We start from the raw sequence: 27,442 nt of genomic DNA, 5'->3' as shown, positions 1-27,442 counted from the left end.
GCAAAGGGCAACTTTCAGCCCAGCTCTAGTCACCCATTCGAGACCCTTTTAGAAGAGTTGGGGCCAGTGATTAAAAGTCTCGTGGTGGTTATGATACTTCAGAAGGTACTCAGGGATAAAGGGCAACACAGATTCTGAGGCTGGCAACACTAACTCAGTGGCTTTGCTCCACTCTAAGAGGTAACCAGCAATTCAGAGCTCTATGTATCACTGTCCTTTGATCTGAGTCCTCCTAGGAGAGGCACTATGAGCATGCAAGCTTTCTTTATAAGGAATTATGGGGAAGTAGAAATTGGATAGTAGAATATAAGCTTCCTCAGGACAGAAGCTGGTGCATACATGCACACGCACATATGTGTATATACATATGTATGTAGAGTATGTGTATGTACACACATAATTTTTATGCCTCAGTTTCTCTATTTGTAAAACGGGGACAATAATCCCCAGGACACCTGGCAAATAGCAGTCACTTACTAAAATCTTGAACAAGACCCCTTTCCAAATCAAGTTATGAAGCTTTCGAATGGAGGAGACCTTAGAAATCATCTAGTCCAATTTCCTAATTTTGTATAAGAGGTAACTGAGGCTCGCTCAGATTATTCAAGCAAGCATTTGTTAAATGTTTATCATGTCAGATACTGTGCTAGGAAATACAGTTTTAAAAAAATTAAAAAGTCTCTGTCCTCAAGAAGCTCACATTCTACCAAAGGCGATATGTGCCTCTATAAGCATATACTACATATATGCAGGGTAATTTTTTCTTTTTTAGGGGAAAAGCACTAGCAAAGGGAAGATAAGGCAAGGCTCTATATAGAAGATGGTGCTTTAACTCCACTTTGATGAAAATTAGGAATTCTGAGACGCAGGAGTAAGGAAGAAGTGCTTTCCAGGCCCAGGGGACAACTTATGTGAAGACACAGAGACAACAGACAGCATACAGTATAAGAGAAACACTGAGGAAATCAGTTTAGCTGGACCGTGTGAAGGGGCGTAACAGAGATCTAATAAAGCTGGAAAGGTGGATTTGCAGCAAAGCTGGGTAAGGTTTTAAAAGCTCAACAATGGAGTTTGTATTTGCTCCTAGAGGTAAGAGGCACCCATTGGAAATCATGACACAGGGAAAGTAATATCATTTTGCAGCCACGTGGACAGATTGGAGAGGAGAGAGACTGGGGTCAGAGAGACCAATTATTAGGACACTACTGTAACAGCCAGGTGAAGGATGACCGGGGCCTGGATGGGAGAGATGCTCTGGAGACAGAATCAACAGTACTTGGCAACTGGAGATGTGAAATGGGGAGTGTCAGGAATCAAGGAGTGCAAGAATTAAGTGAATTTCGAGGTTAAGTGATTTACCCAAGGTCACGCCAACACTCCATCTGTGTGCACAGGCTGTCCTCCATGCCTGGAATGCACTGCCCACCCCTGCCCTCTGCCCCCCACCTCCCAGCCTTACCTCTTCCTCTCAGTCTCTCTCTTCCTTTAAAGACACAGAAAAATAACATCTGCATGAATCCTTTCCTAATTCCCTCTCTATTTGTTAGCACCCTTCCAAACCACATTGTATTTAACTACCTATTTGTATACATATGCATTTATATTTATTAACATCATATTAATGCTATATGTATAAAATTTCATATGCACTTGTTATCTCCCCCATTAGAATGGAAGCTCATTGTGAATAAGAATTGTTTCACTCTTTGTATTTGTATTCTCAGCACCTCGCACCATGCCCAGGAGATAGCAGGGGCTTAAAAAATTACTGGTAATGAAGTACTATTGTGCTATAAGAAATGATGAGCAGGCAGACTTCAGAAAAACCTGGAAAGACTTATATGAACTGATGCTGAGTGATGTGAGCAGAACCAGGAGAACACTGTACACAGTAACGGCCACAGTGTGTGATGACTGATTTTGACAGACAGCCCTTTTCAGCAATGCAAGGACCTAAAACTTTTCCAAAGGACTCATGTTGGAAAATGCCATCCACATCCAGAGAAAGAACTATGGAGCTGGACTGCAGAACGAAGCAGCTTATTTTCTTTTTTGTTTTTCTTTCTCATGGTTTCTCCCATTCATTATAATTCTTCTATGCAACATGACTAATGTGAAAATGTGTTTAATAGGAATGTATATGTAAAGCCCATATCAGATTGCATGCCATCTTGGGGAGGGAGGAGAAAATTTAAAACTTACGGAAGTGAATGCTGAAAACTAAAAATAAATAAATTTAAAAAATAATTACTGACTGACAGAAGCAGAGCCAAGACCAGAACCCAGGTCTTGTTTCCCAGTCTAGTGTGTGGTTTTTTTCCCACTGTAATACACAGCCTCCTCCCACCAATTCCATACTCCCTAAAAAAACCTACTGGTTTTTTTGCTAGTTCTTAACAAACTTCATGAGTCATAAAGAAATCTCTATAAACAGAAAAAGTAGCCAAGACAATGGGCCTCCTCCTGCTATCTTAGAACTCTATGTGGTCATTCATCTTTCATATTCCAAGAGGACCAATGACATCACGATGCAGGATCAAGATACAGTGTGGTCAACTGTGGCCACCAGGCCAATATGAGCTCAGAAGGCTCTACCACAGGTTGGGCGCAAAGTGTCTGTATGAACATCCGGGATGGAGAAGTTTCTAGATTTGCACATCTCACTTTTCCTTTGTGCTACTGCGTTTCTACAGCTAGGTGGTGCATGGACAAAGCACTGGCCCTGGAGTCAGGAGCACCTCAGTTCAAAGTCGGCTTCAGACACTTAGCTGTGTGACCCCGAGCAAGTCACTTAACCCTGTTTGCCTCAGTCTCCTCATCTGTAAGATGATCTAGAGAAGGAAATGGCAAACCAGTCCAGTATCTTTGCCAAGAAAATCCCCCAGATGGGATGAGATATAACTAATCATCATCTTCAGCAGCAGCAGCACCACCGCTACCACCACCACCACCCGGGTACTAGACCAAAAGACTGATTGCCTGGTTCTACTTTAGCAAAGCAGATCAGAACCATATTTACAGTTGACAGAGGAAGGGAAAGGAATAAGCACCTATGGACAAGCCCAGTATCTGAAGGTGGAGAAAGACTCTTTCTTCCTTTTTCTTTCCTCTTTTCTTTTAAATCCCCAGAATTCTTGGAGGACGCACATTCTAAAAAGAGCACACTCATGACCCTTCTTGACTACGGTCTCCATATCTCACACATGCACAAGACATAAGAGATTGGTGGAAGTCCTTGTCTCAGTATTTGATCAATGCTCCACACCCACATTCTCTACCTTCATCACCCTGCTGTTCTTCCTGACAGTTATGTCCTGATTAGAAATCTGCCAGGCTAGGCAGAGGACAACTTTACTGGCTTTCGCTTCTCATATTAAGGGTGTGACGCCTCCAGCCAGTTTTGGAAGGGGTAAAAAAAAAAATCCAAGAAGGTGACAGTTCCTTCCTACAGGAAGTAGTACCGTATACTTATCAACAAAAAATTTTTTGTAAGTTGGTCTATGGAAATCTGAAGTGGGAGAGGCATTCCTGCCAAAGAAAGACTGGCTGTGTAAGGACAGAAACCCTGGGGGGGAACCTAAAGCCACACCCACACACACACACACACACACACACCCTCTAAATGTTAAATGCAAACTTTCTTCAGCTTAGTGGCCTGTTTGCTCAGGAAACAAAGCTATGGAAACTCTGAAACCAACAAACAAAGAGATCCCAACAGAAAAAAATGTTGCCCTGATTGCAAATGGGGAGCCTGTCCAGTCTACTAGGTCTGGAACTGGGGTGGCAAAAGGAGGGGGTGGAGGGGAAAGGAGAGGATAAGCAGGAGCCAGAGAAGAAATGACTCACTAGTCAGTAAATGAGCAGTCTTTTCCAGAGGGCTGGCCAAACAGCTGCCTAAGGAGGAGTGGTCACATGCCTCTGGAGCCCAAGGGGTTAACTTTAGAAGTCTGACTGCCAGACAGCACAAGTTAGCTAGGGCCTGCTTTAGATGCCTTTACCTATCTACAATTCCCAACGTGCTGACAAATAGATCTGAGACCTGAATCTTCTCTGCAAACAGGCAGACAGACTGGCTGACCCTTTAAAGGTCTTCTCTGACTTTATAAAGGGTTAGCTAAATGGGGCCTAAGTTGGAAGTCCCCACTTTCTCCCAACAAGCACTAACCCCTCCCCCGCCCCCAACTATTTATGAACAAAGAAAATACAGATATACTTGAATGCAGTAATAGCCCATCACTTGATGAACTCATATATACTGTGAGACAAATCATGGACTCTGAAATACAGCCCCATATAACCAAAGGCCTAAGATCACAACTCTAAACCCCTTTTCTAAATAAACCTCTGTATATAATTTTTATTCATCAATGACAAAGTAATGACTTTAGAAGTTATGTGAGAATATCAAGTGCTTAAGAAATGTTTGTTTTATAGCCAGAGGACCTGCATATGAATCCTATCTCTAAAACTTACTACTTGTGTGATGTGATCTGAGGCAAATCACTTTGCCCCCAGACTGTTTCTTCATCAGTAAAATGAGGAGGTTGGATTAGGTGATCTCTGAGGTCCCATCTAGCTCTAAATCCACGATCTGATCCTTTAACTCTGTGGACCTCAGTTTCCTCGTCTGTAAAATGATGCCATCCAAAGGGATGCCCATCAATTGGGGAACAAGCTGTGGTATATGATTGCAATGGAATGCGATTGCACTGCAAGAAATGACGAGAGGATGCTTTCAGAAAAACCTGGAAAGACTTACATGAACTGATGCTGAGTGAGGGGAGCAGAACCAGGAGAACTTTGTACACCACAACAGCAATAATGTACTATAAGCAACTGTGAATGACTTATCCAAGACAATTCCAAAGGAGTCATGAAGAAAAAATGCTCTCCACTTCCAGAGAATGAACTGGAATCTGAACGCAGATCAAAACTTACTATTTTCCACTTTATGTTTTTTTCTTTTTTTGGTTTGGGTTTTCTTTCACAACTGAACTAATAATGGAAATATTTTGTATGACTGAACATGCACAACCTATATAAAACAGCTTACTGCCTCAGGGAACAAGAGGGGAGGCAGGGAGGAGAGAATTTGGAACTCAAAATTTTAAAAATGAATGTTAAAAATGTTTTTACATTTACTTGGAAAAAATAAAATATTATTCAAAAATGATAGCATCCCATAGGATCAGGGATTTAAAGGTGAAAGGGACACCCTAGAGGTCACTGATCTCAACCCTCTAGTTTTACAGATGAGGAAACTGAGGCACAGAAAAGTTAAGTGACTTGCTCAGGGTCACAGAGCTAGCAAGTACCTGGGACAGGATATGAAGCTAGGTCTTCTTGACTCCAAGTCCAGTGCTCTATGTACAGTATGCCGCATTGCCTTACGATGGAGTTAAACCAGATGGTTTCTGAGGCCCCTTAAAACTCAAAATCTACAATGCTATGAACTCACTGGGCTTCCGTTTCTTCATGTGTAAAATGAGGGGGTTGATCTCTGAGCTCTGTCCAACTTTAAATCCATGATGCTACCTATTCCATATGAAGTCAGACATCCCAAGAGAATTCTGCAGAAAAGCAGATCTTTCCCTATGTGTGCTTTGAAATCTTCCTCCCTATGAGCAAATGAAAACAGGGAGGCTGAACAGGGACTTTAACTTAGCTTTAAGAAGTTGGGAGTGGTTAGCTAGAAGGGTTATTTCCACTAGTTACAATAATATGGTTTTAAAACTAACTATTTTCTAGCTCTGAACTGGAAATTAAGGCATGCCCATAAATTGGGAAATGTCTAAACAAATATGAATGTAATAACAATAATAATGTGCCAGAAGGAACAATGAAAGGGACAGCTTCAGAGAAACCTGGGAAGACTTTTATGAACTGATCCAAAGTCAAGAAGCACAGCTGGGAGAATAACTGTACAATCACAACACAGCAAAGAGAAACAACTTTATATGTTTGAAGAACTCTGATGGATGCAAAGACCAACTATTATTCCAGAGGTCTGATGAACTCAAGATACAGAATAAGACATATATTTTTGGACATGGACAATGTGAGAATTTGTTTTGTATGACTATGCTTATTTGTTACAAGGGTTTTGGGTTTCTTTTATATAGGGGGTGGGAGCTGGGAGAGAAAATAAATGCTTGTTAATTGAACAATGAAAAACAAAACAAAACAAAAAAAAAAACAACCTGCTTTCTTCTCCACATTAGTAGATGTCTTAAAAAAAATTCCGCAGAGCACTAGTCTGGTAAAAACATTTTACATTTCTGCTCCCCTGAGGTACTGGGTGCCCATGGCATTTTCTGTGATTACCCTAAGGAAAACAGTACATCATCATTCTGGGCCTCTGTTTCTTGTTGAGTGTGTTAAATGGAAGCGAGTAATGCTGACCCTCACCCCAATAAAAGGCATTCTGGAGCTTCCCAAAAGAAAAAGTGCTTTATGCCCCCCTAATTAATTACTATCATTATTGTTTAATGGAAATCCAGAGAGAGAGAAGAAATCCCTGAAGGTGGGGGGGGGGGGGGAATGGGGACAGAACAATGGTGAAAATGACTAAATATTTCACTTTCTACAAGGACTTTTTAAAAAAAAAAATCACCCTAAGTAATGACATTTGGCCCCTAAACCTGGTCTAAATGTGTCACATTGTGGGAGAGGGCATGAAGAAGGGAGGAGAAGAATGTCCGGGGTGGTGTCTGAAGAAGAAATGTGATTCAGAGAGATGAGGCAATACTTTTGTAAGAAGACTAGACAAGTCACTCCTCCCCCACTTCAAAACTCCAGTGGATGGTACAGAAAGTTGGGGGTGGGGGTGGGAAGGGAAGTCAGAATTTACATTCATATGCATGTTAAATGCTCTTGGCAACCTCAGTCTTTTATGCGACACGGCCAGGCCTGGGCCCTCTAAACCTGAGTGTGAGTGGAATAGTAAGCGGCATTGGAGGTGTCTGCCATTCACCACGGCCTGAATAATAGAGGGGCCTTCTTGCTCCTCATTCAATCCATGGTGTGACTTAGCAAGTTGCTCTTCTGTTTATCATTAACAAGAAGGAGGAGCATTTTGGTTCCTGCTTTGGTTGATCAGGGCTGTCCCCCTCCAGTCTGAGAAGGTTCTTTATATGGCTAAAAGGGACTCAGGGAGGCAGCACAGGACTTGGAATCAGGAAGACTTAAGTTCAAAATGGGCCTCAGAGACGAGCTGTGTGACCCTGGGCTAGTCACTTCACCTGTCTGCCTTGTGAGGATCAAATGAGAGAACATTTGTAAAGCACTTACTTAACTACTCTGGGCCTCAGTTTCCTCATTTGTAAAGGGATCCCTCATATTCCTTCCAGCTCTTAATGTATGATTCTAGAGCCACAGGCTTTTAGGGTGAGGCGTTCATGCAAGAAACCAGAGCTTTGCTAATTATTCCAAGGGCCATGTCTGGATTTCACATAAGGCTGACTCTATGTCCTGAATGAGGGCAGTTTAAAGATGGGAGTTCCAGGAAAAGAGGGTGGGGCTGTTATTAAGGACTTCTGTGGCATCACTGGTCAAGTCTTGCTATGATGAAGACCACATCACTGACTGAATTCTTTTGTTGTACTGAAATTTCTCTGTATCCAAAAACCCAACTGGTCTGGATATAGGACACATACTTCTTCCGCGCCTGATCCAGCAAGCCTGGTCTGTTTGTAGTTCTTGGAATATGACAATTCATCTCCTGTCTCCATGTTCCCCGCGTTGAGAACGGTCTCCCTTTGAGACTTCAAACTGGGAGTTCTCCCGGCTAATAACACTTTCTCCTTTCACACTACCTTCTACCTTCTCTGTATATATCTTTTATGTACCAAGTTATTTACATGTTGTCTCCCCAGAAGAACGTATGCTCCTTGAGGGCAGGGACTATTTTTACTGTCTTTGTAAGCGCAGTGCCTGGTGAGTAGTAATCCCTTTAAAAATGCTTATTGACTGACTATCCTTAATCCGGTTGTGGAAAACCTTCATACAGTTAATTGTGCTCTCCGTAATCGATTAAAGCATTTATTAGGCACCAATAAGTGCCAGGCACTGGGGATACAACTGGAATGAATGAAACAGTCCCTATGGATTTCAATATAATGTATACTGTTTCAACGCGGTACATTTCTCAAAATGAGGGGCCCATCATGTAGAGCCATTTTAGCCATAAGAATATTTGTGTAATTGAACTTATCATAAAAGGATCTGATCTGTTAGAATCAATACTGTAACAAGAAAAATTAGGATGGGCTCAAAATCAGAGACTGGCTCTAGTTGGTATAACCAACTGTGACCTTGGCTAAGACATCATCCTCTTTGCTGCGCTTCTCCACTTTTTACTACTGTCCAATCCCTTTTCTGTCACAGAACTACCGTGAGGCTTAAAGGCAATTCCATTCATTAAGCATATTAAGCGCCCATTGTGTATAAAGCTAAGACCTAAAGACACTTACTCTGCACAATGCACTATGTTAGATGCTAAGGATTCAGTGATGACCTGAGAACTAATGTTCTTTCCCATTTAGAGAGCAATGATCAAGGTGGTGAAGATTCAGAATCTTGACATCTGAGGCAGCGAGGTAAGCTAGCAGAAATATGACATAGCCCCTTGCCCTTGAGGAGCTTATACTCTAAAAGAGAGGAGAAGACTTGCACAAGCACTAGGATATAAGGAAGCATGTGATGAATGCAAGAAGTCCAAAGTGAGAATTTCAGAAGGGAAAGATGACTTTCCACTGGGAAGGGAGAGGAAGTCAAAGGATGAGCAGCACAGAACCTGGACCTACGTGGAAGAGCTTGGACAGGCAGAGGTGGGTGAGGGGGAGTCCATTCCAGGTATGAGATACACAGAATGAGCAAAGGCCCAGAGACAAAGGACAGGACAAGAATGAAGTTAAGTAAGTAAGCCTATGGAGGGCACTGAATACCAATGGGACGTCATCACGTAAGACTGCATTTGAATTCTAGGCAAAAAAATGGTTTCAGTTCCTAAGAAGAAAGAACTTCAGGAACATACAGTGCTTATTAGTTTCTTCTAGTCCGCTAAGTACTTCGCAATTATTTTCATTAGTTCTTCAAATGCTGACTGCATGTTCCACTCAGTCTAGACCATCCCCTAATAAAAGGCTGCCAATTATAACCTTGTAGTGAAGACTGCCACTCACCGTCACAACGACATACAAGCACCAGACCAAGGAGCTGAGATGAAAGGCTACCAGCTGTCCAGACTCATTGAACTTGCTGTGTTTGACCTTGGAGAGATGAAGTCGCCTGCTGATTTTCTAAAGGAAAAAAGAAAAACATGAACATACAATTTCCAACTCCTTCCCACAGAATACTAATAACATTAAAAGTGTGAAGCAAGCCTTGATGCAAGCATTGACTTGAAATGCATTTATTAAATACCTACTGGGTACACTCACGTCATATGCTATGCCAGGCCAGACACAAGCACCTTGGGAGAATCTGTAGGATCCAAACTGTTTTGCTTAGACACAGGAACATAACTCCCCATACTTAGGCCATGACTTTGTAAAGCCTGTGTCTTATATTTCTCTCATATTCCTCTTCTTTTAGTACATACTAAGCATATACTAAAGGCTCAGTGAATAGTTACATACTTAGCCCTGAAGAAGAGATGAGAAAATACACCTCCCTTCCTTCTTTGCAGAAGTGGGGGATTATGTGTACAAGTGTAATATAGCCTCTACTGTCTGACTTGGCTGATGTGCTAGTTAGTTTTGTTGAGCTGCTTCTGCTTCAATTCAACAAATTCCCTTTTTATTCTTTGTTACAAAGGATGGCTCTCAGGGGAAGGGAGGGGGGAAGTCATGTATTTCGGAATGAGAGTGATATAACAACAAAAGATATCTATGATAACCCATATAAGCAAAAGCACTTTGGGGTCTTCAATTTTTAAGAGTGTTAAGTTTGAGAACCACCGGTCTAGACTAACTTCTTCATTTTACAGAGGACTCTAAAGTTAAGTGATGTTCCCAGGGGCACACAGCTACTAGTAAGTCTTAGGGACATGAATCCAGGTCTTGCTGGCTTAAGAGTCCAGCACTGAGTAGGTTACGATGAATCTGCCAACTTGATGGGGCTCTCAGATGGAAGAGAGACTGAGGAGATTAGCAGGAAGTAAATAATAGGACTGCATACATCTACACCAAGACAATCAAGAAAATAACTTCCAGAGAATGATGACCAGAATGGAAGACAGGGCTTTTATTTTGACAATTCTTAGTTGGAACAATTCATGACCATGGAATAGGCCTATCAACCTTGGTCATGGGTCTGTGGGACTAAATAACTGCAATCTGTACATGGGAGGACGGCTAGCGGGAATCCAATGCAAACTTGTCTAGCTTCAACCCAGGTGCAAAGTACTGGAATATGAACTAAACCAAACTTGCAATGTCAGAGCCCCAGGGATGGGTAACACTTACATCCAAGATGTACTCCTGTACCACAGCATGCAGGATGATGGTGATAAAGATGTAAAACAAGATTGTGACCAGATCCTTCAGCCCATAATGATACTGAACAGTCTCACTTTCTGTGGAAGGAAGAGGAAACAAGTCAGCATGCTTGGTGTTAAACCTGCTAGTCTCAAGGCAATTCTGAGGATCATGGTTTTAAGTTTTCTGAGGAAAACTCATTGTCCTTCCTTTAAGCGATATGCATTCTGGGAAAGGGCAGTGATTCCAGTTTAGTGGGTGCATTTTGTTGATTCCCAGATAGCCACTGGAGATTTGCAGGGATGGCCTTCTGGGAGATGAAGCTATTCCAAGTTATAGGCTGGTCATCAGTTACCTTCAACGTGGGCCTAAAGAAAGCCAACTGTGGTAGACCCTCTATAATGGCTACAGGCTTATAAAGGTAGGGAGACTTGGAATCACAGAATTTTAGAAGTGGAAGCACCACCAATTGGAGAATGGCCGAAAAAAATTATGGAATATGAATGTAACAGAATATCATTGTGCTACAAGAAAGAGATGTCAAACTTACAGCCCTCTAGAGCGCAGCCTGAATCATTTAAAATCTAATTGGGAAATGTTTTATCAAAATAAAAATGCAATAGGTTAAAAAAAAAGAGTGGAAGGAACCTCAGAAGTCACTGACTTCAGCTCATAACTGAAAAAGTCCCCATGACAAGAATAATAAAAGTAGCTAGCATGTATATAGTACCTATTATATGCCAGGCACTGAGCTAAGCGCTTTACAAATATTATCTCATTTAATCTTCACAACAATCCCGAGAGACAGATACTATTATCATCCTCATTTTACAATTAGGAAACTGAGGCAAACAGAGGTTAACTGACTTGCCCAAGGTCACACAGCCAGTAAGCATCTGAGGCCAGACCTAGCTACAGCTAATAACTGGGTCCAGACTGACTGAAGATAGGAACCTGTTATATCACACCTCCATCTCCAGCCCATCACCATTGTCCCCATTTCAACACCCTCACCCTACCCCCACTCCCATCCACATCCTGGAAGTTCCTTCTACTTCTGGAGAGCTCTAATTCTTAGGAAATTCTCACTGACACAAAGCCTAAATTTGCCTCTGTAACTTCCATCCATTCAGCACTCCTGGTGTTTTCTTCTGGGGACAAACAGAATGCATCTGATCCCCAAGTCCCAGGAACAGTACACCATTGTAGCCGGTTTGCTGTCCCTGTACTGGGAAATGACTCATATCTTATGGCAGATCAGACTGGCTCCTAAGTTTTGGTCTCCTGTGCTTGGTTCTTTGCTGTCTTTCTGTAAATGAACATGATGACACTAACCTATTAGGAGAGCACCAAATCTGAGAGTTTTTAATTTAATTTTTTTTCCAATTTTTACCTATTCTTCTTCCTACTCCCCCCCCCCACCACTGGAGAAAATAAAACAAAACAAAATCCTCAAAATAAATATGCATAGCCAGAGAAAACAAATTCCTACACTGTCCACGTCCAAAAATACATCTTATGGTACACTGTGAAGTGCACTGTCTCTGGGTCAAAGGTGGGTAGCACGCATCACCATTCCCCTGGAATCATGGTTGGTCACTGCACTGATCAGAGTTCTTAGATCTTTCAAACTTGTCTGTCTTTACAATGTTGATATTACAGTATAAATTGTTTTCCTAGTCCTGCTCACTTCACTCTGCATCAGTTCAAGTCTTCTCAGGTTTCTCTGAAGCTGTTCTTCTCATAATTTCTTACAGTACAATAATATTCTATTACATTCATATATAACATAATTTGTTAAGCCATTCCTGGGTTGATTTTCCAGGTGCACTGATGGAAGGACCTGTAATGGGTCCATTCCACAAATTCCTCCCTTTATTGTAACCAGTGATTAAGTACTGATAGTCAGAGGTTAAAGGTGGCATCAATCACCAAGGAAGAGAGATGAAAACTTAAAAAGGATTTAATCTGCAACTTGGTCATAGTAACAGTGGGCAGGAACCCATGGCTTCCAGAGTGCTTCCTGGCATCAGCATCAATGTACAGAGTATGTATCTGTAACAACAATGCTGCTTGCGGCTGCTGTGGAGGTATAAGGCCAACAACACCAGCACACAGAAGGACTGCTAGCACAGGTTAAAGATCTCCTTTTCTAAGGAAAGTGACTTAAGGGGTTTACAATCTCACTTTAATTAAACATACATATATCATTCACTTAGTTCAGGGGAAAAAGTCAACACCCTGAACTTCAGTGCAAATACAAACAGAAATTATGAACAGAGCAAATAACACAAATCAACAGACAGACTTTTGACCAAAGCTATACATACATAGTTACCAGAGAGAGAAGCACCAACATCTGGGTTTTCAAGGCCAGGGAATACCTTAACAGCTACCCAGAGTCTCCACACCAAGACTCCTCCAATGAGTGAGCCCTCAAAGCAAAAACCCCTCCTCCTGAAGTTCCCTCAGAGTATATACCCTTTTCCAGGGCTGGAGGGCTTCACACCTCTCAGGCGCTTCACATATGACCTAATTAGCAAAAGGGTGTGGGCCTTCCTACAAACAAAGGCAAGACTCAGTCAAAGGCACCTGACTGCCTTAGTGCTGAGAAGCACTCCAAAAGAAAAAACAGTAAAAAGTCCCACTTTGCTCGGCCTTACAGTATTATATCTACTGGGGTACATAACATTGTAATAGACACTGCAAAGTTTAAAGGTTGTTGAAGACATGGCAGGCAGCATCAGGTAATGTATAACAGAAAACCAGCCTTAGGATCAAGAAGACCTGGGTTCAAGTTTGACCTCTAACAGAGGCTGGCCTGGCACTTGCTTTGCCCTCTCAGTGATTCAGGCAACTCTCTAAGTTACAGAATATCTGCGGAGCTGAATTGATTAGAGGGGGTTAACTCATCAGGAATGAGCTCTACCAATGAAATCCTAAGTACAGACACAATACAACCACCCACCCACCCACCCACCCCCACACCCACACCTCTACTTAACTCTCAGTCATTGTGAGAAAAGCACCTTGTAAATCTTTTTAAAAAACACTGTAAAACACCAGCAATTATTATTAGTAAGAATCAAGTCAATAATGATTACTAATTATGTGTCAGGCGCTGTGCTAAGCACTGGGGATACAGAAAAAGGCAAAAGTAGTTTCTATCCCTGGGAAGCACATGGCCTAATGGGAGAGAGAACATGTGAATAACTAGGTATATAAACCGTAAATACAGAGGAGATAGAAGGCAATTTCTCTTAGTACTTGGAGGGATCAGTAAAGGCCTCCTGACAAAAGGCAGCACCTGAGCAGGGCTTTGAAGGAAGCCAGGGAAGCTAGGAGTTAGAGGAGTAGAGAAGGCATGCCAGGTATGAGAGACAGTCAATGCAAAAGCCCAGAGATATAAAACTGAGGCGTGAGGTGTTCAAAGGATGGCACATAGGCCAGTGTTGTTGTATCTTAGGAGAGGGGAGTAAAAGGTAAGGAGGTTAGAAAGGTAGGAAGGAGCCAAATTACAAGAGCATTAATGCCAAATAGAGAACTTTATATTTGATCCTGGAGGTAATAAGACAATAATAAGGTAATAAGAGAATTTATTGACTGGGGGGTGGAGGGGAGGGAGTGGTGGGGATGGGGAGACTGGGAATGACATCAGACCCCCACAGTCCCAGAACCTGGGATCAATGATGATTCAACGAATGCATTTTATTCTACACCTTCCCTTCCTTCCAAACCGCACCACCCCCCCAAGGTTCTTTGGATTTCCTGTGGCTGTTTTCTACCATTCAGATTTCTAGAGGTAGAATTCTAATCAAGCCTGAAAGCACGTCACAAAAAGAAAAGGGAGCATGGCCGTCAGATTCAGGAGCCAGGACAGCTTAGCTCTGGTCCCTACCAAGTGTACCTAGTTCTGCTACTTACTGGTTACAACGTAGGGCAGGGCATCTGTTCTCTGAAACCCAGGAGGTCTTTTCACCTGTAAAAATAGAGATAATACCCTGTCTTCCCTAACTACATCACTGAGTTGTTGTGGGGCCTCAAAAGAGAAAGTCTATGACATTGTCACATATGCTTAATGTGTCAGTTAGTTGTGCTGAACTGCTTCCCACTTCCCATCTTTCTTTTTTATTCTTTGTTATAGTCTGTCAGTAAACATTTATTAAGCATCTACTGTATGCCAGGCACTGCACGAAGAACTGGGGATACAAAGTAAAGCAAAAACAACCTCTGCCCTCAAGGCGCTTACATTCTTTTTAAGTTTGAAGGAGGTATATTTAATGCAAATAAAAGGATGTAGGATATTACAAAGTGGAAGGTAAACTTAGGGAATTCACTACTCCCAAGATATGGTGCCAGTTGAAAATTAAAATAAATTCAAGACAGAAGATAAATGAATGGATGTTAAAAACCATTCATTTTTATCAAAAGAAAAAACACATATTTATATAAAAGAGCTATATTCTATAGCTCATATAGCTATTCTATAGTTCATATTCTGGAAACTACATATGAATAACTAGGCCCATGCAAGAGCTGACTGGCTAAGGAGGGAAGGGAGGAGAAAGAAGATGATACACTTTGAAATGATAGTGATACGAAAATTTTAAAAAGATGAAATGCAAAAAAAAAAAACACTCCATGCACTACAGAACACTAAATAAATGTATGCTGCTATCATTCTTAGTCTATTCAATAAACGTTTATTAAGCACCTTCTATGTTTCAGGCACTGCTGAAGCAAAAGAAGCCAACTCAACTCTACTGAGGGACATAACATGTCAACAAGTAAAATACAAGTTAATCTGAGGATCTAGGAGAATCAGGAAAAGCTTCCATAGTAAATCTGGAAGGAGGCTAAGGATTGATTTTAACAGGTAGAAATGAGGAAATGCATTCCTGGCCTGGGGAACAAAGAGACTATCCAAAGGCATAGATAAAGGTGATGGAAGACATAGTAAGAGCTTAATAAATTCCATTCATTCATTCATCCATTAATATTGATGAGTTTGGCTGAAATGGAGGTCTGTGAAGGGGAATAATGTGAAATATCTGGCTAGCTAGAGGTAAGAGAGGAAATGGATGGAGAACTGACTAGACTTGAAGGCACCTGACTGTGTATGGAAGGAAGAAGTCAAGGAAGACTGAGGATGGGAACCTGGGAACCCAGAAAAACTGGCAATGGTACTGTATAGTCATGAAAATTCAGTTTATTCTAAAGCCTATAAATAAGATTGTTGAAGGATGTCTTTCCACCCCTTCTGCAACAAAGTACCTTATAGGGACCGCTGCTCTACAAAGACAAGAAGGGGTGATCTTTTTTTTTCCTCTAACTTAAAGAGTTCTTTCCAAGCATCCCCTGGGCCTCTATAGTCAAGAGGCCCTCCTCATATCTAGTTTCCACCCTCCCCAAATCTTCCAGTTTCTACCCTGCCTAGATGATCAGCTGGTCCCACCACTATGTTGCCCTTCTCCCATCCGTCTTCTACCCCTGGCCCCATCATTTATTAGTAAAAAGTGCCCTTTGTCCAATTTTCCTTCCCCCACCATTAACGGGCAAGCAGAATCACAGCAGTAAACTCAGAACTCCTAGGCAAATCCAGGTAGATTACATCTATTGCTTCCCCTTATCTACAAAGGCCTGTCACTCTATCACTGAGAGGAATTAAATTAGTCTGGCACGAGTTGCTTTTCACAAGCCATTCTAGCTGCTCCTTACTCACTGTACTGTGCTTTCTTACATTCAGTCCCCAAAAGGACTGATCATCTCATCTGCTTTGTCTATTCCTAGGCGCTGCGATTCAGGCTGGTTAGTCTCTAATCACCACAGTCATTCTCGATATTACATCAGTTTACAGCTCCTGCTGGTCCAGGGCTATCCCTGTTCTCCACAAGTTCTAAAAGAGCAGCAAGTGGCTAAACCCTCATTTATTCACACTTTTTAAATAGGCGAGTCTTTTAACTTCCTAAAACTCACAGTTTTGTCCCCCTCATCTCTAAAGGGAGAGGGTTGGATATTATGATCTATCTCTAATGGACATTTCAGCTCTAATACTCCACTTTGTCTTTTCTCCAAAGACTCTATGAGGCATGTCAATAGGCTCTCCTGATTGGAACCCATCTAGTTTGGGAAATAAATACTCTTCTCCCATCATCTTCCCTGTCCCAGCTCCGATGCCTCTTCTGCCCTCCCCACCCCCCCCCATTCTGTGTAGCTGAAGAGGTGAAGAGAATGGGCACTTACACAGTGCCTACTACGTGCTAGTTACTGTGCTAAGTGCTTTACAAATATTGTCTCATTTGAAATGAAGCGGCCTCTGTGAAGAGTGTTTCCCCCCCCTTTTGGGGAGTTCTAATCATAGCACATAGTAGGTACTTAATAAATGCTTAATGATTGTCTGACCAATTTAGAATTGGAAAGGACCTCAGAAATCATTTAGTCTGCAACAATCTAACGATAAAAACAAAAATACGAAATTTAACAATATAAATTCTAATGATCAAGCTTGGTCCTGAAGAGAGGAGTAAATATACCTTCCACCCTTCCTTGCACGACCGGAGGGAAAGGGAAAGGTCTGTCTACAGGTGGGGAACGCTGTACATACAGTCAGACTTCGCTCATGTGTGACTGAACTGCTTCCCCACCCCATTCCCTCTTTTTTATTCTTTGTTAAAATGGATGGCCTTCTGGGAAAGAAAGCACAGAGGGATATATCTGGAAATCTGAATAATTTTTTTAAAAATCAATAAAAATGCTTTAAAGATAAGCCAAGTCTCTTTATTTTACAGACTGCTAAACAGGCTATCAAAGAGGACATGAGTCTGAGAGCCAAAAGATCTGGGTTCAAATACTGACACCAACACATATTACTGTGTGACTTTGGGTAAATTACTAAACTTCTTTCCTCTTTTATAAGATGAGAATAATAATCCATGCCTCGATTACCTGAGGCAGGGTGTGAAAACATTTTGTAAATCTTAAAAGATCACACAGATGTATGCTATTTTTACTGTACTTGGTGGATGACATACAGTAGGCTTTAATAAATCTTGTTAAATGAATGAATGAGAAAAATGAGCTCAAAGAGGTCAAATAACTCATCTCTCACTCCAGGATTCAGTAATTCTAAGGTCAAAGAGTGACTAACAAGTGGGTTTGAGATCCCACCCCAGATTTCCTGATTCAGTCCAGTATTCTTTCCACCACAGTTATTTTCCAGTTCTGTTCCCCATAAATGGGTAATATTTTCTGGTTACATTTATAGCCCTTGAAAGATAGCTCTCTCCCTTTGGCTTTTCTCACACTATTTCTACCCACATAGGCACTGTTTCTACATTTGAGACGAGCCAAGGATTTGAATATTGGTTCTGCCACTTAGTACCTTGTAATCTTAGCCAAGTCACTTAAATCTGTGTTTTGTTTCCTCATTCTCTAGAACGGAAGCACATGGAGGGCAAGGGCTGCTATTCTATTTTGGTCTTTGTTCCTTTTGGCACCTACCATAGTGACTGACACATGGTAAGTGCTCAATAAATCCTTACTGAATGAACAAGGAAGCTCAATTAGAAGACCTCTGAAGTCACCTTCTTCCAGTGCCACCAATGTGCTACATTCTCCCTTTTAAAAAGAAAAGATAAGTTTTTGCTTTTACATCACATTTACTTCTTAATACACAGCATATCCCAGAAGTCTCAGTGAGGTTTTAAGCTTTATAATTTTTGGAACATCTTGTATAAGTATACCTCCCCCAACTCAAGAGTCGTTCCTTTATAACAAGGAAAATATAAGGGTGTGGGAGAGGGGAGGGGAACAATTCAGCAAAACTAACCAACCTAGCAACCGAGTCCAACAGAATAGGTAGTGTTCTAATCTATAGTTCTTCCACCTCTGCAAATAAGGGAAGAAGGTGCTACATTCTTTTCTAAACCTGGGTTGCCCCTGTGATTAAAATAACTGTCTGTCTGCCCTCGGAGAAATTGGGATTTTAACTCTTTAATTGTTCACCCAGGAAAACATTTCCTCCCCTTAAGCTGAGGTGGCAAAGTTATTGTTATTATTTTTTTTTTTAGTGTAAAAGAGACCTATTTCTAAAGTGGAAAGATCAAAAATCAAGGGTTACAAAGATCCTAGAGGTAGTGGGTAACAGTAACAGTCCTTGACTTCCAAGCTGTCTTTGGGGCCATGAACCTCAACTGGGTGTGACTTTAACCAAAAATCCAAGAAGAACTACATGCCCTTTGGCAAAATCAGCCCCTACCCAAGACTGCTTGAGCTTTTGGGAAAGGAGAAGGTGGTGCAGTGGGAGGTACCCTGTATATTTACTTTGGGCCAATCATTCCCTCTCCCTTGGTCTATTTCCTTGTCTGTAAATGAGGGGGCTGGAACAGATGATCTCTTAAGATCCCTTCTAGTTCTAATGTATGATGTTCCTACCCTGATTAGCTTTCCTTCCCTACTAAGTGAGGTTTCTTTCTCCATAGCTGCTGCTACTCACCTGTCTCTGCTTTTTTCCCCTGGTCCTCCCCCCTCTCCCTGCACCTTGGCTTACAGAACACAAAGAGGCACTCCATTTTCCAGAGATTCCAATCTTTAGAATAGACACATAAGCATCAAAGTCCCTAAGGCAACACTAGATTTCCCAGTTGCAAGCAATTACTGGGAGGGCTCACTCAGAGCCATCAAGGAAGAGACAAAAGGCTTCCACTGAAAGGGGCTTTCAAACCTCCATCTGGGAAGCCTGTCTGTGCCATTCCAGGAGGGGTTACAGGAAACATGGCCAAGCTCTGGTGAAAAAGGTACCCAGGGTCTTACTAAAAGAGCAGATGATAAAAAACCACCTTGATCCAGTGCAGCTAGCAATGAAAGCTAAATTTCTAGGCCTCCACAGGTTTTGTTTTTTGTTTTTTTAGAATGGCTCCTTGTTACTCTAGATTAACTGCAAAATAAACATTATTACGTGAGGGAGATCTCTCTCCTCCCACATCCTTTCATCAAGGGAAGAGAAGATAAAGGAGAGAAGAGAAGACAAGAGAAGAAGGGAAGGGAGGGGAAGAGGAGAGGGGGGAGGGAGAGACAGAGAGGGAAAAGGAGAGAGAAAAAGAGGAGAGGGAGAAAGGGAGGGACGGAGAGGGGGAAAAGAGGCAGAGAGGAAAGAGGAGAAAGAGGAGGTAGGGAGAAAGAGAGAGAGAGAGAGAGAGAGAGAGAGAGAGAGAGAGAGAGAGAGAGAGTGTGTGTGTGTAAGGGGGCAGGGGGCAATACAGCTAAAACATTCCTTTCAAATACTTTCCAGTGAAAATTAACTGATTAATGAATTTGATTCAGTATTTCTTCCCTCCCTACAAATAACACTCACAAAAACCTAATAACCAAACATTAAAGAGAATAGAAGTTCCTATTATTAGTTTAGGTTTTATGGTCCAATATTAATCTTTAGTCTAGAGGCAAATGCTTATCTGGAAGGCTGACATAACTCCTCCCATTCAAGGAAGTCACAATCCACAAACTAGTTGTTTTTATGACAGCCCAGAGAGGTCAAGGCAATCAATCACTGTTAGCACCTGAAGAACCCAGAGGCTGAATGACCTGCCCAAGATCACACAGCAAATCCACAGAAGAGCCAGTCGCATACACTAATGCTTGAGACTACTTCTGGGTGTATGTTCTGAACCAGTCAACAGGACTTAGGATCGCAGATATAGAGTTAATTTGTTTGGTTTAGTGGTATTGGAAGAATCCATATTCCATCCATTCCAGATTTCTTGAGTTCTGCATATTTCTAACCATGATCCTACAGATTGGGATTTTCCCATCCTTTTTAAGTGACAGAGTACACCCTGCAAAAATTAGAAACTGCTGGAGATTGGGAGTAGGAAAAGGATGACATGGAAAGTCACTTCAGGTGACCTTAGAAAACCCTCGAGTACACACAGCAAGTGCTCCACAGTATGCATGCCTAGACCTACCGTTTTAAGACCCTGTAACTTCTTTTTTCCCCCTTCTCCTTCCTGGCTGAGCTCAATTTTCCTACCTAATAGATTCTAATTTTGCCAAATCACAAATTTATAGCTTGGGGACATGGTGGGGTGGAGTGGGGAAGAATGGGACAGAGAGACAAAGAAGTGGAAGGAAATCCCCCACCCACATCAATGGAACTGCTCCACTTAGTTACCCACCCTTCTTTCCAGTCTTCTGAAAGGAGAGGATGTAGAGAAAATAATTTTTTAAAAAAAAAAATGAAAGAGGAAAGTAGGAAAAAAACCACTACTTTTATAAAAAGAGTCTGTGTTCTAGCAGTTCACAATTTTTAAATGAGTTTACCAAGTTGCGTCAATGACTCTGTGATCTCACCAATGTCAATATTCCTCTCTAGCGATACAGACTGTAACCCATGCAGGACTCCTCATCTTGTGGGACTAGTTACCATTTCCTCATGTAAGCCCTCTCCCAACTTACTGAGGACTTTCCTTTGAATCTCTTAACACTGCCGAATACCAACTGTCCACTGGTTATCCCTTGTTCTCGCCACAAGACCTGGCTCAAGACCAGAGAGCAAAGGACAATGGGGTGGCCACAGTGCAAAGAGCACGCGCTTCCAGGTTCAGACCCTACTCCTGACGCTTACTACCTATGTGACCTCGCACAAGAACCTTAAACTTCCTGGGCCTCCGTCTCCTCATCTGCAAAATAAAAGGGTTGGACTAGATGGCCTTTCAGGTCCCTTCCAGCTCTGGATCGATGATCTTTACGAGGTGGGCAGGCCCTGAGGCCCAGGCAGAATTCTGGTTTTAGTGGTGTCAACTGCACATGCTTTGCAAAAGGACATGACAGTGTCCTCACCAACCTTCCATTAGCATGGTCCAGCTAGGTGGCCCTGTGGATGGAGCACCTGGCCTACAGGCAGGAGATGTGAGTTCAAATTCAGCCTTATTAGCTGTGGGACCCTGGACAGGTCACTTAACTTCTATTTACCTCAGTTTCCTCATCTGTAAAATGAGGTTAATAATAGCCCCTACCTCCCAGGGCTGTTGTGAGGATCACCTAACATAATAACTGCAAAATGCTTAGCACAGTGCCTGGCACAAAGGAAGTGTTACGGAAATGCTGGCCATTATTAATTTCCCTGAGAACGGGGGCTATTGTCACTTTTGTACTTGTGTCTCAATGCCTACTACAGTACATGGTACATATAATAAAGGCTTAACAAATGCTTGTTGATTGACTACATATATTCTCCTTCACATGTTCCCCATTTGAAACGAGCCTGACTTGCCAGGAGCTTGTCATACATTACATTCAAACTCCCCACTCTCTTCTACCTCTATCTCGTAGAACCTCCAACTTCTTTCAAAGCACAGTTAGAAGCCAACTCCTATACGAGGCCTTTCCTAACTCTAGGTCCCACCCCCTGATTATTAATGCGCGCTCTCTTTCTCTAAGTATTTTATTTGTATCTTCCTATGTGTGTATACGTTCTATTCTCCTAGGAGAATGTAAGCTCCTTGTCGGCAGGGACTGTTTCATTTACGTCCTGGTAGCGTCTAGCATAAAACAAACACATAATTAATGTTCGTTGAATGGAAAAATTCTCTTTTGCCTCATTTCTACCCTGTCCGATCTCACTTCCCTAAAGGTATGATCACCTATCTGAATCCAGGGGGCCTTCAGTTCATGAGGTAGTGGTGACAAGGGAGTATGGGGACAGGCAGAGTCAAAAGGGAAGGTGTGCCCATCGTGCCACATGTGACAATGATGTCCCAGAATGGGGTCCGTGACCAACAATGCAGGGTAACTCACTGGAAATCAAAACAGTGCCTACCACTTTGTACTTTCACTGATCCCAGGATTGAAATTTGGGCAGAAACTTAAAGAATACCTAGTCCACTCCCTTTGTTTTACAGGTGAGGAGACCGAGGCCCGGAAAGGTTAAGTGAATTTGTCTGTGGTTCTATAGATGATAATAATTAATAATGATAATGATAGCAATTAAAATTATGGTAGCTGACATTTATATAACCCTTTAATGTTTGCAATTACCTCGTTTGAAATAAATGACCAGGATCTGAACTCTCCCCAGTAAGCCAGGCTACCTCATTCTGCACTTTATACTGGTGATTTAAAAGACTCAGTGACTGTACAATGAAAAAGGTACAAGCCCCACTCTTTTTCATCATGGGTGGCAGGACTTCACTTATTATCAACTTATTCAACAATTATGAAACTCCTATGACACGCTACCATCAACAATGGAGGCACCCAGGAAATAGACACTGTGCCCCCTCCTTTTTTTGGGCACAGTGTTAGAGACATATTAAATGTTCAAAAAAAGACAAGCAGCAGCCTTATTTTATAAACAGTCTCAGGCAGGCAAGCTGTGGCTGCCTTCCTGTGGTTACATAAAATGTCAAAGACTGGGGGCTTATTCATTTGACAATCTATTCTCAGTATAGGATTCTATCCCCCCATCCGCAATACCTGCTTACAAACCAATGTACAATAACACTACCATTTTCATCAGTGATAATTAAAAGAGCAGAAGCCACACTGAAGAACAGATCAATGGTCCTGATGGCTTGATAGCTTGTCTCTAATGGAGATCAACAGCAGAGGCTTCAGGGAAAAGGACCAAAGCCGGCACAAAGCCCCCAACTGGGCAGCAACGTACCGTTACGGAAGGAGGAATACTTCTGCTCCCCAAAGCCGGCAGTAGGTTTAACTAATAGCTGTAACCCAATGGACGCTGACATTTTATTATCACTACGTACCTGTAGAGGGATGCACAACGCTGAATTTAAAATCGAATTCAAATATATGAAAGGGTTATGCAGAAGTCGGGAAAGTGAGCAAAGGAAAAGGGGTAAAAAAACGGTCACAGATTAAGCATCTGAAAGGGACAGAGCCAGGGGAAGAGAGGGACTTTTCTTACCTGATGAGGGCATACTAATGTTATACTGAGGTAAAATAAATAGGAAGGCAGTCTTGGCCGTAACCTGTGAAAAGAAAGAAAAGGTCTCATTTTATCTCGTCTTGGACACACTCAAAGCAACAGCCCACGGCACCCGTCTCTGCCACATTCTAGGTTCAGAGTCCCCAGCTGAGCGACTCACTTGAGACAGAGTTAGCATCAACTCATACCCAATTCTCATATTCTGTGATGGGAAACCCCTGAGATAAAGTACTGACAGGAATTTGTAAGTGGGGGGGGGCAGGGTGGTGGGTGCAGGAGGTTTTCATCACTGGTTTTTAACAAGGCTGAGATCACGGACACCTAAACCAGAAAAGCCCAAATTCAGCCATCTTAATCCAAGAGAGAAGCTTAATTTGAGTCAAGTTATTACACGAGCAGCCAGCAAGTCACCTTTTTAAAGTTGTACACAGGCAAAAGATGATTCCTTTCATTTTCTACCTCATTTGCATGCTGTCCTATCCTAACAAAGCTAGCAACCAGTAAAATCTCTTGTTCTCTAGTACCCACACAGCTGTATTCATCCTAATGGGCCTCCTAGTACTTCATTTGGGAGAATTCTGTGGCGTGAGGGAAGGAAGTAAACACGCATTATTAAGTGACTACTCAGCAGTCACTTATATAAACATACATACAATACTTAAGAGAAGGGCCAAATTTGAACTCAGGCCTTCTGGATTCCAGGCCCTGTGTTCTATCCACCGTACCACCTAGTTACCTTCAATGGCGGCCCCTTTTAGGGTTCTCCCTGTCCCTAACAGGGCAAATTTAAGGTGATCTCCCAACAAGCCTCCCTAGAAAGGGTTCTTTTGGGAGGAAAAGCATAGACCTTCCTTGTCTGGGAATTCTAAGATTCTTCTAAGAAAAGATGAAGAAACAGTTTAGGTACTGTCCTAGCCAGATGCAGGGGGATGGACTAACAGAACTCCAGAGGCCTTTGGAGACTAAAATTAGAAAGGAACCATAAAAATACCGATGCTGATAGCTCAGATTTACACAGCCCTTTCACGGTTGGTACCTCACCTATGTAACCTCGCTTGAGCCTCACGACCCGAGGGCTTGATGCCACTATTAATCACAGATGGGGCCACTGAAGCTCAGGAAGGCCGGATAACAACAGCAATAACAAGACTAACTTTTTTATCTTTACTTTTTTCTGGTTTTTTTTTCCTTTTGCAAACTGTTTCTTCTTTCACAGCACGGCTAACGTGGAAATAGAGAACAGCTAACATTTATATTGTTCGTATTATGTGCCAGGCACCGTGTTCAGTGGTTTATAATTGTCGTCTCATGTGATAACTTGCCCCTAGTCACATGGTAAGAATCTGAGGTGGAATTCAAACTCAGGTCTTCCTGACTCTAGGTGTAACAACCCTCCATCCACTCTGCCCTTGCTGCCTCTCATGAAAACCTCTGCTGGTTTTAGGAATCTCTGCATTCTGGAGCACAGCCCATGGGAGTCAGACCTTTCGGGGGAGGCTTCTTCAGGCAGACTGTCTGGAACCCACAAAAAACACACACACACACACACAATCATTACTGATAAATATTTATCACAGGTCCTCAGGGCACACCACTTTGCAGAATGTGTCTGATTTTCAGAGTTGAGAGAGAGGGGGTGGGGAGCCCAGTAGGCTGCATAGAAAGCAGTATGAAAATGACTCAGATGAACTAGAGCAGACCTTGCCAAGGGTGAGGCCCCAGTTAGACAGTGAAGAGGCTGCCGTTCTAGGCTATTCTGCTCCACACAGACAACTCTGCGTAAGAGTAACACACTATATACGCTCTGCAGATGTGAATTATTTACTCTAGATTGTTTTTGGTTGCATAGTCAAATGTGGGTCCTTTTATATATTCATCCTTGTCTCAGATACAAAAATGCAAAAACTGTATCTGAAATTTGCTTAATGAAACAATATTAATTTTTATTAATTATATATATATATAATTAATTCCTCAATATAAACCCACCTCTGCTTTCCTCTTAGTTCTAGTTTCTGCCCTGCTCCACAGGCAAGCCAGGCTCATGCCCAGCTCCTTTCCTACACTCATGCTACTCCCTGTCTTGGGCCTAGAATACCTTCCCTCCCCTCTCCTTATTGTCATCTACTGGCAGAATCACAGAATCTGATTCTTGGAAAGGATCTCAGAGGCCATCGGCATCTAATTCAACCAGTTAATCAGCTACCAGGCTCCACATTTCAAGGAAGATTTTGGTAAACTGGAGGGCAACCGGCCTCAACATCATACCACAAGGACCGGGAGGGGAACTAGGTATCTTTAGCTGGGAAAGAGATTTAAGGAGAATACAATAGCTGTCTCCAAGTATGTGGAGAGCTGTCCTGTGGACAAAGGATTAAACCTGTTTCACTTGACTGCAGAGGGCAAAATTAGGATCAATGGGTGGAAGCTAGAGATAAAGCACTGAGCTTAATGTAAGAAAAAACTTCCTCACAATCAGAGCTATCCCCAAGGTGGAATGGTCAGCCTCAGAAGGTAGTGGCCTCTCTCTAATTTCAAAAAAAGATTAAATGACCACTTGTCAGGTACACTGTAGGAAATTATTGTCTAGGCATGAAAGGAGCTGAATGAGAGCCAAGTGAGATTCTGTCATCAAGGTATTCTCTCTGAACCTTTTCCAGCTGCTCCAGCTCACAATATTTTCCCCACCTTTAAACAAAAGTGTGTGTGTGTGTGTGTGTGTGTGTGTATGGGAGAGACAGACAGAAGAAGAGGAGGAGGAGGAAGAAAAAGAAGAAAAAAGGGAACAACAGAGAAAAAGTGAGAGACAGGAGAGAGAGAAAAACAGAGAATGAGACCTTAAATGTCATCTACTCCGACCCTCGCTTTTTGGAGATGACCAAACTGAACAAAGTTGCAGAGGTAAACAGTGGCGGAGCAGGAATTCAAACAGAAGTCCTCTGACTCCAAGCCCAGCACACTTTGTGCTGCTGTCTCTTAACTCCTTATAGCACTTGGAATCAAGATCACACAAGGAAGCACTTACTGATAACATAACCATCTTGCACTGTTCTCTTTACCTCTTCATTGGGGGTAAGTCTCATGTCCCCACCACGACCGTGTGCTCTGTGAGGGCAGGGACCACATCATTTATCTTTTTTTTTGGCCCTATAATGTGTGGGTCCTGGGCACACAGTAGGTACTCAGGAACTGAATGGTACAGTAGCCATGCACACACATACATGCACTCAATGTGACTAACCAAGTTGTCTGACAACAATAACTATTTTGCTTAAAAACATAAGGAGGAAAGGATGTAAAAATGTTGTGTTTTCTAAGATTCTGCCCCCCGGTTTTGGAAAATCATGGCAGATTCAGGAATTTATTACCATCACCATTTTGAAGAAAGAACCATGCCAGTAAAAGACACCACCTCAATTTCTACAAAAACTTTCTCAGGGAAGGTCAAAAGTATTTCCTTTGCCACAGCTATCAAAATCTCCATGTTAAAAAATGGAAGACAGGGCAAGAGAAGGGGATTAGCAGATTATGAGCCCAATGCTAGTCAAAAGCACGGCACGGCAGCCAAAAGAAGCTAGCATGATCATGGGCTGCATTAGTAAGGAAAGGCAACAGGCATTTATATGGCACCCACTATGGGTCAGGTGCTGTGCTAAGCACTTTTTACAAATATTAACCCATTTGATCCTCACAACAGCCCTGAAAGATGGGTGCTATTATTGTCCTCGTGTTACAGTTGAGGAAACTGAGGCAAACAGAGTGACTTGTCCAGGGTCACATAGCTAGTTACGGTCTATGGCTGAATATGAACTCAGGTCTTCCTGACTCCAGGCCCAGCGCTCTATCCACTGCACCACTGTAACAATGCTACTTGTGGCTACCGTGGCTGTGTAAGACCAACACCACCAGCACACAGGGGGGCTGCCAGCACAGCTTCATTGATCTGCTTTTCTAAGGAAAGCGACTTTAAGGGGTTTACAATCTCACTTTGATTAAACATACATATATCATTCACTTAGTT

At 42.3% G+C, this 27,442-nt stretch overlaps 1 protein-coding gene across 1 annotated transcript in view; it reads right to left on the bottom strand.

Annotated features, from left to right (window-relative positions):
* TRAM2 (translocation associated membrane protein 2) overlaps positions 1-27,442 on the bottom strand; it is a 104,890-nt gene that overhangs the window by 18,250 nt on the left and 59,198 nt on the right. Inside the window, exons 2-4 of the mRNA XM_036766647.1 lie at positions 23,401-23,464; positions 10,467-10,576; positions 9,183-9,299 (exon numbers count right to left, since the gene is read on the bottom strand). Of these exons, the coding sequence (XP_036622542.1) occupies positions 9,183-9,299; positions 10,467-10,576; positions 23,401-23,464 (291 nt within the window). The remainder of the gene's footprint in view (positions 1-9,182; positions 9,300-10,466; positions 10,577-23,400; positions 23,465-27,442) is intronic.

Source organism: Trichosurus vulpecula, chromosome 7 (genome assembly GCF_011100635.1).
Source record: "Trichosurus vulpecula isolate mTriVul1 chromosome 7, mTriVul1.pri, whole genome shotgun sequence".
NCBI lineage: Eukaryota > Metazoa > Chordata > Mammalia > Diprotodontia > Phalangeridae > Trichosurus > Trichosurus vulpecula.
The sequence above is the reverse complement of the archived record's forward strand: the minus strand, read 5'-3'. Positions and strand labels throughout refer to the sequence as shown.